This window comes from Gigantopelta aegis, chromosome 8 (genome assembly GCF_016097555.1).
Source record: "Gigantopelta aegis isolate Gae_Host chromosome 8, Gae_host_genome, whole genome shotgun sequence".
NCBI classification, from domain to species: Eukaryota; Metazoa; Mollusca; class Gastropoda; order Neomphalida; family Peltospiridae; genus Gigantopelta; species Gigantopelta aegis.
In genome coordinates, this window is record NC_054706.1 from 27,660,484 (window position 1) to 27,673,815 (window position 13,332).

The window sequence follows — 13,332 nt, forward strand, 5'->3', positions numbered from 1 at the left end:
AAAGGTCAACTGGACATGAGCTCCAACGGGCTGCTGTTAGATCCACATGTAATAGTGGAGCTAATTTTAATTAGATTGGAAGAAGTATAAAAGGCTGACGTCAATGGACGTCAACGGCCCTGCCTACCGGTGTCTACACAATTGCGCGAGTCTTCCCTGGGTTTTCATGCCACGACCAGAAGCGGTCAGGCCCTTTTTAAGGGCCCTATGGGCAACCTAGGGAGACACCACAACATCGTAGAAGTCTAATTAACGAGCTACACTCGATTCACTAATGTCAAAACCTATATTAGCTTTTACACTTTCTTTTTTGACCGACCGTTCAATAAACTTTATTTAAAAAATAATTTTTTTTTTTTTTTTTTAAAACATCCACGTCACAGCACGTCCACGTCACAGCATACAGTTACGAAAATTGTTGGGACAGCCATGACAATATTATATGATTGTAAAGTAGCGATACCAGGGCCCCAACCCTGGCACTACTAAAAAACATTCTGAGGTTAATAAACTTTATTTAAAATAAAAAAATAAAAACATTTTAAAAAACATTATCACCATCATACCAAAACTGTCTTTAAAGCGGCCTATAATTGATTAAAGCTTCATAGTAATGTTTCCAGCACCCTGCCTTCAATTTGTTTTCGCTACAAAATATACAACACACAAAGTGCGATAGATACATCTTGCTACAAGATATATACATACATAAATATATTAATATGTTATGACGCTACTTCAACTTAGTTGTTTCGAGTTCATTAAGTTCATTCAGTTCGGTGCCAGAGTCGATAATGGAAATCTTATCTTCATTTCGGTCACTCGTCTTGTTCTCTTCATCATCGCCATCATTCTCGCTGTTGGACGCCGTGTATCCGAACAGGACGAGCAGTCTGTAGATCAGAAGGATGATCACGAATATGTTCTTGAAGGTAAAGAACAAAATACTGTACGTGATCAGCCTGTACCGTATTAAAGCGGACAAACGCACGCTCAAATACGGACCATCTTGTAGAAGAAACGTTAACACAATACTCCAGATTTCTGTTTCGAAAAATCCCCGCAGTGGAGATCTCTTGCTGCTTATAACGTCGTCTTGGAGTCTCCTTGGAGCCACGCGACTTTTCTTGGAACTTTTCGTGGCGGTGAGGACTACCGTGAAGAGCATCAGACTAAACGTCCAAGCCACCAAGATTCCAATCGTCAAATCTCGGTCCTGCCTGACAGGCGATTCGTCGAAGAGAACAAACAGTTCAGAATTGTCGGAAGCCATCCCGATGTAGACGAATAAAAGTTGCGAGAGTTGGTCACGTGACAGTTTACCTCTTGGCAACATTATCCTACCTAAGACCATCAGAAACAGCATTGACTGTTCAATGATGGAGACCCAGATGTCGGGTGCAAGAGTAAACGGTAAGGTCACCTGAAATAAAGATAGTAAAGTTAAAACAAGAATCGACCTATTCTGTACTTTGAAGGCTGATGTTGGTGATCATAAAAACGAAAAAAATATTTATTTATGGAAATCCACATGAACTGTAAGGTCACCTGAAACAAACCAGATGAACTGTAAGATTAAACCAAATGAACTGTAAGGTCACCTGAAACAAACCAGTTGAACTTTTATATTTACACACTTTTACACTATTATAAAGCAAATATAAAACACAATATCTCAAAAAGTGGGGGAACATGCCCCCCTTGCCCCCCCCCCCCCCCATTTTCTACGCCAGTGTCCTGAAACAAACCAGATGAATTGTAACGTCAAACCAAATGAATTGTAAGGTCACCTGAAACAAATCAATTGAAATGTAAGATCACTTGAAACAAACATGACAAACTGTAAGGTCAAACTAAATGAATTGTAAGGTCACCTGAAACAAACCAATGGAACTGTAAGATCAATTGAAACAACCATGATGAACTGTAAGGTCACTTGAAACAAATCAGATGAACTGTAAGGTCACCTGAAACAAACCAGATGAACTGTAAGGTCAAACTAAATGAATTGTAAGGTCACCTGACACAAACCAATTGAACTGTAAGATCAATTGAAACAACCATTATGAACTGTAAGGTAACTTGAAACAAATCAGATGAACTGTAAAGTCACCTGAAACAAACATGACAAACTGTAAGGTCAAACTAAATGAATTGTAAGGTCACCTGAAACAAACCAAAGGAACTGTAAGATCAATTGAAACAACCATGATGAACTGTAAGGTCACTTGAAAGAAATCAGATGAACTGTAAGGTCAAACTAAATGAATTGTAAGGTCACCTGACACAAACCAATTGAACTGTAAGATCAATTGAAACAACCATTATGAACTGTAAGGTAACTTGAAACAAATCAGATGAACTGTGAGGTCACCTGAAACAAACCAGATGAACTGTAAGGTCAAACTAAATGAATTGTAAGGTCACCTGAAACAAACCAACTGAACTGTAAGATCAATTGAAACAACCATGATGAACTGTAAGGTCACCTAAAACAAACCAGATAAACTGTAGTCACCTGAAACAAACCAGATGAACTGTAGGTAGTACTAAAGCAAATAACTTCCGGCTGGGTCAAAGTTCGAGGTGCACCGAACTTTTGATAGAGAAGTGATCACCACAAGTCCTGTGATTGGTTATAAATATGAGTGTGTTGGCTGTAAAAAATAATAGTTTCATCTGGGTAAAAAAAAAATGCAATTTTATTTCATATAGTACCAATGTGTCAAGTAGCCTTGTGCTTGAAACATGTATGGGGTTACCTGTAAAAAAACATACTCGAATTTTGTGCGGAACTAGGGTAGTCATAGACGCTACCCGTTATCTCAGAAACGAGCAGCTTGACCCCCCATTTTTTTCTGATTCACTTTAAGTGTGAGGGGTGGTAATATTTATATCCGTGGCGTTTATGTCGATTGATACGCTACAGGTAGGAGTTTTAGCCACATATGTTACTGTTGTCGTCTATGGGATTTGATTTGATAGTATACACCCTATAGCACATATTCAGTGCATAATAAAAAATATTATGATTTTGTCATTTTATTTAATTAAACTATACTGGTTGATTAATTAGCCATCACTCGACCATGCAAGTTCACAATGACCTTGGCCTTGATAATAATCTCTGTACATGGCTCTGAATGGAGTTTGAATCAAAGTTAGCACTGAAGAAAAGTTAGTTTTTGCCTATAATTCATACTGTAAAGATTTCAATAATTTCTTTTTACATGGTATTTGACTTGCCATATACAACTGCTCTTAAATATGGTATTATATATAGGCAACCTGAACTAAGATTTTAATAGCAATTTATTTTTATATTAAAAATAGCATGTGCCAATAGTGGGTTAATGTCTTTAGTTTCCATTAACGTTGTTAATATTTCATGTATGAAATTCTGAAAAAACAAATTTGTAAAGAACTTGATTTTTATTGTCATTTTGACATATTTATAGGGTGCTAAGTTATATTTTAGACAAATGTGTAGTTTTATGCAAAATTTAAAGTAAATTTGAAGAAAAACTTTACCAAAAACATAAGTAAATTAGTTGTCACTATTGTGCCTTCTGTTCTTATTTATACATAACAATAAGGTTGTTAAACATATACTTAGATCTCCAGATCATTTTTTTCTTTCTTAATAATCACTTAGCTCTCACGAAGAGCATTTTGAGTTTATACTAGATTCAGAACCAATTTTTTCAGATTTGATTATCTGCCTTGGATTAAGTTGATAATTTATTTTATTGTTAAAGCTGTATTACCTAATGTTACTAGCTAAATAAAATGCTGGATTACAGATTGTAGGAATACATCCAATATACATATTGTATTAATCCGGATTAGAAAATAATGCAAGAATATAGATGTTTGGGTAATTTTGTCATTTAAAAATAACTTTTTTCAGTAATTAATAAAAAATAAATGTGTGAAAGCTGCATGATAATTCCAGATATCACAACTATTAAAACCTCCAACTACAGTAGGCTATAAATAAAATATAGTCAGGAATATTGGTGGCTGCCAATGATTTTGATGGTTCATTATGAAACTCAGCATGGCCGATGGATTTGAAATTCCCACACCTGGTAACTTCAAGACACCCACACCCAGCATACAGGATTTCCTCCCAACACTAATGTTCAGGACATTAAGTCATTACTTCATACAGGTACAGTCATGTTTGTGTTTCCTTCCTCAGACGGTGTATTTTTTTAATACTGATATTTCTTTGATGTGCCTGTTAAGGTCTTCATAATCTAGGGGTCAATCAAGTGCATGTGTTTTAATGGAATTCTTTAAAGGGGTAGAGGTACTCTGACTATCTTTGTTGTCTCTACATATAATATATATACCTGAGTACACACACCCAACTGAAAGTAAATATCTTCAGGAGTTTTATTTTAAAACATTTTGTTGTTTAATATGACATATTGCATTTGTACAAAACTATATGCAATACATATGCCTTTTGAGGTATACACTATATTAGGTTGCACTGTAGAAACAACAGTTTCAGTGAGGTTGTCAGTTTATGTCAGAATACATCAGATCCTGGTTGTCATAAAGACACATAGATGGACACTTTTTGAAAAATGTATGTTATCAGTATAGGTAGTACTAAAGCAAATAACTTCCGGCTGGGTCAAAGTTCGAGGTGCACCGAACTTTTGATAGAGAAGTGAACACCACAAGTCCTGTGATTGGTTATAAATGTGAGTGTGTTGGTTGTAAAAAATAATAGTTTCATCTGGGTAAAAAAAATATGCAATTTTATTTCATCTAGCACCAATGTGTCAAGTAGCCTTGTGCTTGAAACATGTATGGGGTACCTGTAAAAACACGTACTAGAATTTTGTGCGGAACTAGGGTAGTCATAGATGCTACCCCTTATCTCAGAAACGAGCAGCTTGACCACCCCCCCCCCCCCCCCACATTTTTTTCTGAATCACTTTAAGTGTGTAAAGTCACCTGAAACAAACCAAATGAACTGAAAAGGTCGAATCAGATGGAATGTAACGTCAGCAGGTGAACTGTAAGGTCACCTAAAACAACTTAATTCTTGAAATTGACGGAGCGAGAGACAACTCCCATTCAAAATACACAGTATGCTTTCTGATCATTGGGTTCATGAGCAGCTCTTGCTTTCCATCTTTAAGTTAATACAATTAATATCATCAATGCCTGTGATCTATTATTGCTTCTCAGTGTTAAGTTTTTGCATTCCATCTTTTGGTTAATACAATTAATATCAATGCCTGTGTTCTATTACTGCCTCTCGGTGTCAAGCTTTTGCTTTTCATCTTGAAGTTAATACAGTTAATATCCTAAAGAAATGTTTTATTTAACGACGCACTCAACACATTTTATTTACGGTTATATGACGTCAGACATATGGTTAAAGACCACACAGATATTGAGAAAGGAAACCCGCTGTCGCCACTTCATGGGCTATACTTTCCGATTAGCAGCAAGGGAGCTTTTATATGCACCATCCCACACACAGGGTAGTACATACCACGGCCTTTGATATACCAGTCGTGGTGCACTGGCTGGAACTAGAAATAACCCAATGGGGCCACCGACGTGGATCCACCCCACACCGACCGCGCATTGAGCGATCAATGCCTGTGTTCTATTATTGCTACTCGGTGTCAAGCTTTTGCTTTCTATCTTTAAGTTAATACAATTATACCAATGCCTGTGTTCTGTTATTGCTTCTCAGTGTCAAGCTTTTGCTTTTCATCTTTAAGTTAATACAGTCATGTCAATGCCTGTGTTCTATTATTGCTTCCCAGTGTCAAGCTTTTGCTATCCATCTTTAAGTTAATACAATTATATCAATGTCTGCGTTCTGTTATTGCTTCTCAGTGTCAAGCCTTTGCTTCAAGATTAACAGATGAGAAGCAAAGATTGCTTCCAACTCCTCTAAAACTAATTTCGAGCATAATTAGTTTCTTTCCCCTTCCGTGGAGACATTCATTGTATGTACTGTCCTCTTTATTGTAGTTCTTCCATATTTGCTTTTTTAATGTGACAACTTTAAAGGGAAACTCCTGTTTCCATTGTAAGAAGTTTTCGACTAACAGATCCTTTTTGTTGACTAAAATTAAGTATTAAATATATTTTCTTGTTTAGACTATCAATGTCTGTACGAACTAGGAGCTTGTTGTCGTCTTAATGTTTGTAGTAGCCCAAACAGGATTTTACCTTCCGACAATATTTTGTATGTACGAAAAAATATATATCATATATATCATAAAGAAAATAAACACTGACTCTTACACACACACGACCACAAACACACTGTAAATACTAAATTGATATTTAAAGAAGAAAATGTATTTATTTTGTAATTTTAGTCGTCAAAAAGACTGTTAGGCGAAAATATCTTACAATGGCTGCAAACTCAGGACAGTCCCTTTAAACATTACAGTAACATAATTTTTTTATATGAATAGTCACTGAACGAGGTTAAATAGTCAAAACGTAGCTGACAACATGTTAATTATATTTAGCACTCATGTAGCTTTACGTACAAAATTCTCCAAGCATTAAGTATATGGACCAGTTTGATTCGATTTTAAAACCAATTTTTGACTATGAGGACATATTAAATATGAGGAAAATATATTACAATACTATGTTATATTTACCCCATGTATTGCTTTAAGTGACTCGAGTTGCGTTCCATTTTCACTTTCGTAAATCTGGGCATATCGATTGAGTCTGTCGAATTCCAACAAGTAAATGGCAGGAATGGTACTCAGAAGATAACAGAAAAAACAGAGACAGAACCTGAAAATAACAAGTAAGTAAAACTGAACATATGAACACATTCTGTAATAAAGTTCTAGTTATAGCTTTATGCTTTTCCATTAGTAGCTTGTTGCTGTTGCTGTTGTTGTTGTTGCTGTCGTTGCTGCTTCAGTTGCTCCTGCTGTTGCTGTCGCTGCTGCTGCAGTTGCTGTTGCTGCTGCTGTTGTTGTTGCTTCTGCTGTTGTTGTTGCTTCTGCTGTTGTTGTTGCTATTGTCGTTGTCGTTGTCGTTGTTGGGTGTGGCTTTTTTTTTAGGTTTTTTTCAGGGGTTTTTTGGGGGGGATTTGCTGTTTTTGGTTTGGGTTGTTTTTGGGGGTTGGGGTGTGTGTTTGGAGTCATTATTGACTTACTTTTGTTGAAGTGTATGTGTGTGTCTGTACATTTCAGAAATTTGATATATGTGTATCCATGTATAAGTTTGTGTTTGCATTCGAACGAGCATGCGGTCGTGTGTTTGCCTAAATGTTAAGCTCATTGATGTAAATTCAGTGTTTTTGTTTTGCTGACGATTCATGATCAAAAAATATTTTATTATCAGCGCTGCCAAACACGGAGACCTAGAGGAACACACACGAACATATATATTCACCTAAGTTCATATTTCACCTGCTAACGGACTTGTAACAAAGAATTAATAAACACACACACACACACACACACACACACACATACACACACGCATACACCCAGCGCAACAAAATACCCAAGCCATTGGATGTCTAAGAAAGGGACAAACTTACGTAAAACTCGTATAATAACATTCTGCCTAATCACCATTCACAATCATCACTGACGAATATCACACCACGCATTCTCTTTTCGGTGATTTACAATATCACTTATATCGCACAATGACTAACTGAACGACATAATAACCGAACTGTCACATGTTTTGGTTGATAACCACACCAACTGATTTACCACACACTGGCGTACAATACACCGTCTGACTTAACACATAGTAACAATTCACTGACTGACTTACCAAACACTGATTATCATAGTGACTTCACGACGCAGTAACTTACTGCTCATTGACTTACCAAACACTGATTATCATAGTGACTTCACGCAGTAACTTACTGCTCATTGACTTACCAAACACTGATTATCATAGTGACTTCACGCACTAACTTACTCCTTCTTGACTTACCAAACACTGATTATCATAGTGACTTCACGCAGTAACTTACTGCTCCTTGACTGACCAAACATTGATTATCACACAGTGGTTTAATGCATTGTAACTTACTACTCACTGACTTGCCATACAATGATAATCACACAATGACTTAACACACTTTAACTTACCGCTCATATCATACACTGACTTACCAAATACTGATTAACACACAATGACTTAACACACTGTAACTTACTACTCACTGACTTACCATACACCGTCTGATCAAACTCTGATTATCACACAATGACTTAACATATAGTAGCTTACCACTCACTGACTTACTATACACCGTCTGATCAAACACTGATAATCACACAATGACTTAACACTGTAACTTACCATTCACTGACTTACCATACACAGTTTGACCAAACACTTATTATCACACAATGTCTTAACACACTAATTTACCACTCACTGACTTACTATATATTGTCTCATCAAACACTGGTTATCACATGATGACTTAGCACACAGCAACTTTGTACTTACCATATACTGAATCACCAAACACTGATTATCACACAGTGAAATAACACAGTAATTCACTACTCGCTTACTTATTATATACTGAATTACCAAACACTCATTACCACACGATGACTTAGCACATTAACTTACTGCTTGCTGATTACCATACATGTCTGATCAAACGCTGATTATCACACAGTAACTTGCCATACAATGACTTGCGATTTGCCACATGGTTTTACTGGCGACCACACAAACTGACTTAACACACATAGACGCACTACACTCCGTCTTACCACACATCAACACACATGGATACTCAGCACTGATTTCTAACATGGGCATTTGGCAAAATAGTGACTGATTCAATTAATCTCGGTCTAGTTTTCGTCTATAGGAGAACAGCCACTCCCGAGGAGATAATTTACTGGACAATACAGATGATCCTTCCCGCACCGCCAAAAAAGAGGACCGCTACTCCCAGACTAAATGGCACACTAACACACTACCTGTCACACTAACTTACCATGCGTTTTCTACCCCCTTTCGTTTAACTACGGTGTAGATAGTCTCGAGAACTTGAATCCCAGGAAGCATAAGAAACAGCCAAAACAGTGACTGCTGTTTGGCGGACCACACGCGCCAATAAGCCAGGATGGTGTGTATTAACAGAAACAGGCGAACTGTCAGGGCCATGAAAATATTTTTTGTTTTATTCAGGCACCACAGTTTAATCCTTCTCTTACTGGATATGTTGTCGTTTTGTTTCATTGTCAATGGTATTTGTCAAACGATGATTTCTGAAAGACTATTAAAAAAGTGTTATGAGTGTCTTGCACTTTTATTAAAATGCTTCCGAATCTTGCTGATTTAGTAGATTTAGAGTAATATCTTTAGGAAGTTACTGTTGCTGTTGAATATCTTTTGAACGAAATCAATACACGCACATACGGGAAACAAAATACACAACACTTTAGAAAATTGTATTTTCCAATTTGACAAACTTGAATTACAAATTGCTGATATCGTACTGGTTACTCCGAGCTGAATTGTAAAGCAACAAAATTAATATACATCTGGCAGCATCTTTTAATATCTTAAGGAAGTTACTGTTGCTGTTGAATATATTTTTTAACGAAATCAATACACGCACATATGGGAAACAAAATACACAACACTTTAGAAAATTGTATTTTCCAGTTTGACAAACTTGAATTACAAATTGCTGATATCGTACTGGTTACTTATATGAAAGATGTCCATGGTCTGGGAGACAATTTGTGTAAACAACATAGGTGATATATCGAAATAATTAAGTTCATACAGGAAAATGGTGTGTGAAATCACTGTGGTAACCGAATAATGTTGAAATTGACCCTAGGCATTTGAACGCTGTTGAAAGTGTCTGTGGCTGTCTGAATATTTTTAAAATTCACTGTGGTACACTGAATGTTGTTCAAACTGTGAATTCCCAGTGGAGTTGAATATGACTTTCACCTCGAATGGTGTTGAAATTTTGAATTACGAATGGTGTTGAAATTGTGAATTTCGAATGGTGCTGAAATTGTGAATTTCGAATCGTGTTGAAATTGTGAATTCCGAATGGTGTTGAAATTATGAATTCCGAATGGTGTTGATTGTCACATTCACATCTGAATGGTTTAAAAATTGTGAATTCCGACTACTCCTGAATATCACTTTCACATCTTAAGGGTGTTGAAATTCCGACTTTCACTTCTGACTGGTGTTCAAAGTGACTTTCACCTGCAAGTATCTGTGGCCTTTGAGAATAGCGTTGAAAGTGGTTTTGGTCTCCGAATTGTGTTTGGAATGACTATCACATTTGAATAAATGACGAAAGTAACCTTCAGTCTTGAGGATGGTGTTAAAGATAAACTTCCACCTCAGAATGATGCTTCCAATGGCTGTGACAGTCGAATGGTGCTTGTAGTGATTTTGGCCTCCGAATGGTATTGAAACGGTCTCTTCTAAGGTGACAGTGGCCCCTCGAAAGGTGTCGGAGCTGAACCTGAGTTACGATCTTTGCGTGCGAGTCGTGTCTTTCTAATCTCACTTATCCTAGGCCAGACAATGCACTGTCTCGGCTTTACCTCCTCGCCTCAACAGATAATACACAGTGCATTCTAGGTGCTCATTCGGCCACTGAATCCATGGCCAAAAAACCCCCCAGATACTATACTTTTGTGGTCCGTTTTTTATAGCCTGCTATTGTTGAGCTGTCAAATATTAATATCTTGTCAAACACACCACTTTTGTAGGTGGACGGGTCTGAAACCAGCATGTGAACTTGATAACAAACAAAAATCGCTCAATTTACCGTGTGGTTGGGCACACATCGGAACTGAAAAGAAAACAAAGCCAATTGCAAAATTAGACGCTAAACAAAGTAATCTTATATTCTCAGCGTTGGTCGGGGAGAGAAGGGGGAGTGCGTTGCTCTTGTTAATAAATATTGACGAGTAATGACATTTGATATGGAGTATTAGAATGAGGTACTATGTTTAAAGGTACTTAACCGTCTAACAACAATGAATAGCAAATCTCACCTAAAAAAAAAAATTATAAAAAATTAATTACTTAAAATATCTCCATAAAAGAACCCCAGATACGAGCTCTTAGCGGAATTGCCGATCTTTAATGAGCAGGGCAATCACGAGGTCCGTGACGTCAGAGACGCGTCGCTTGATCTGACGCCTTACACTTAAAAGCATTAGTCCGTACCACTCATAAAGAATCTAAGACTTGCACAGCTTACCAAAACAATGAGTGTTCGTTCGCAAAACGTTTTGCCGTATCAATATGAGCTGTTAGTAAATGAAGAAAAGACACACATTTACTTACAACAGTGATACTGAAGAAAAAAAACGGATAGCGAGTCGGAGGGTGGAGAAACTGATGGTGCAGACCAGACCGGTCGACCAATTTACAGCCCGGAGCCCGAAAGTAACCCGGAGACAAAACCAAAACTCGGATGCTAATGCCAAGGTGTATACTGTTCATATTTAGCATAAAGATACACCTCGATATGATGTATTTAAATATGTAAAAAAATATAAATGTAGGACCAAAAAAAATTGGGGTTTTTTTTTAGAAAATATCGCATTTTTTTTATGTTCGGGCTGTACATAATGAAATCTGTATGCACAGTGTAAACAAACGCTCTAATTTACGACAAGGCGCTTCACTTTCATTAACATGGCTTGTAAAACAACATAAATGACTTGAGAGTATAATCAACTTTTAAACTAAATATATTTCTATTTGCATCAATAGAACGAAATGGGGTTATAGTATTTTTCTCTCATAAAAAAAGTAGCATATTATTAGGCCTATTGGTAGGGTGCGTTAGAGTAAAAACGACCACTCACGATACCCAAGTGATAATTTTCTTTTCTTTGGTACTACGTAATTGGTCAGTTTTTGTAATTTTAGATGGGAAAGTCTACTTAATCAAGGGTTTTACAGCATTATTTACAGTAATGAAGCAGGGCGGCTGATAATGTCCATTAACATTGTACTATAGTCGCGACAGGTTACGCCACAATACCCTGTGATCTAAAAAAACTGGCACGTATTTTGTGCGTATGTCTAGACCGTGGTAATCACTTACCTGGTCGATACCCTGCAATTTACACCTGCCAATCAGGAATCACATGTGCAGGCCACGGAAAGAAAGGACCAATTAACTAAAATAACACTCCGATTCTCAAGTCAGCCCGTGGATGAAACATAATAGTTATTTCGACACCGACAGTAGTGGTTTATTTTGTATTGAACTTCGTGTTGCTTTGGGGCTTCGGGCGATGAGGAACGTTTTTGTGACGTATTCCGCCCGAAGATTAAAAACATTATTTAAAATTATTATTGTTTTCTACACATTTTTTAAAAACATATTTAAATACATCGTACTGAGATGTATCCTCATGCCAAATCCCATGTTTGTATATGCCATATTTAATTACTTATTGACGTTTCCTTCTTCGGACGGCGAATACAGATTTTGTTATGTAGGCCTACAGCCCATACATGAAAAATCTCTTTTTTTCCAAAAAAATAAATAAATAAAAAATTCTACATTTTTTGTTTTAACATATATAAATACATCATGCTGAGGTGTATCTTTGTGCCAAATATGTACAATGTACACCTCGGCATTCGCAACAGAGTACTGTTTTTGTCTCTCCGGTAACGTTCGGGCTCCGGGCTGTAAATAGGCTGACACCAAAGTACTATGCGGTGTTGGGTCCAATCATTTCTTTTGCGATAAAATACACGCGTCTTTCTTCGGATACAATACTTTGGAAAACCATAAAAAGACAATCCCGATCGTTTAAAACTGTTTATTTTTACACCCAAAGGCCGCGCAGTACGGCACTGTTGGACTGAAAAGATCGTAAGCCCCCTTACTCCATATATAAACAGTTAACAACAATGGAAGAGTACACGCGGCTCTGACGTCACTTCCCTTTTTTTTCCGAACGCTCACGAAGAAATATGCATAAATCGTACTTTGATACTGATTAGCGTAATTTCTTCATTTTAAGTTAACTACACGTATTTTATTGTTATAAAGTTATTTGTATATTATTTTTTTATATCATTTTTCTTTTAAAATGAGCTATAATATGGTCACGTGTCATGTTTCCTTTAATATAAAAACCAGTCGTGGGGCACTGGTTTGGACTAGGGGGACAGTCAGAGAATGGGTCTTGCCGAGGGCGGATTGATCCTGAGACCAAAGTACTCAGACGAGCGCTCTACCAACTGAGCTAAATCCCGTCCCATCTGCCATCTACAAATTCGGTCGGCACTATAGAAACTTAAAAAAAACGA

At 36.9% G+C, this 13,332-nt stretch overlaps 1 protein-coding gene across 1 annotated transcript; it reads right to left on the bottom strand.

The window, feature by feature from the left end:
• Positions 1-668: 668 nt before the first annotated feature.
• LOC121379422 (transmembrane protein 26-like) lies at positions 669-10,508 on the bottom strand. Its single transcript, XM_041508041.1, has 3 exons — positions 9,005-10,508; positions 6,660-6,801; positions 669-1,423 (listed from the first exon to the last, which is right to left on the bottom strand). Exons 1-3 carry the CDS (start codon positions 9,247-9,249, stop codon positions 734-736), a joined length of 1,077 nt encoding a protein of 358 aa, XP_041363975.1. The 5' UTR covers positions 9,250-10,508; the 3' UTR covers positions 669-733.
• Between the last annotated feature and the right edge of the window lie 2,824 nt (positions 10,509-13,332).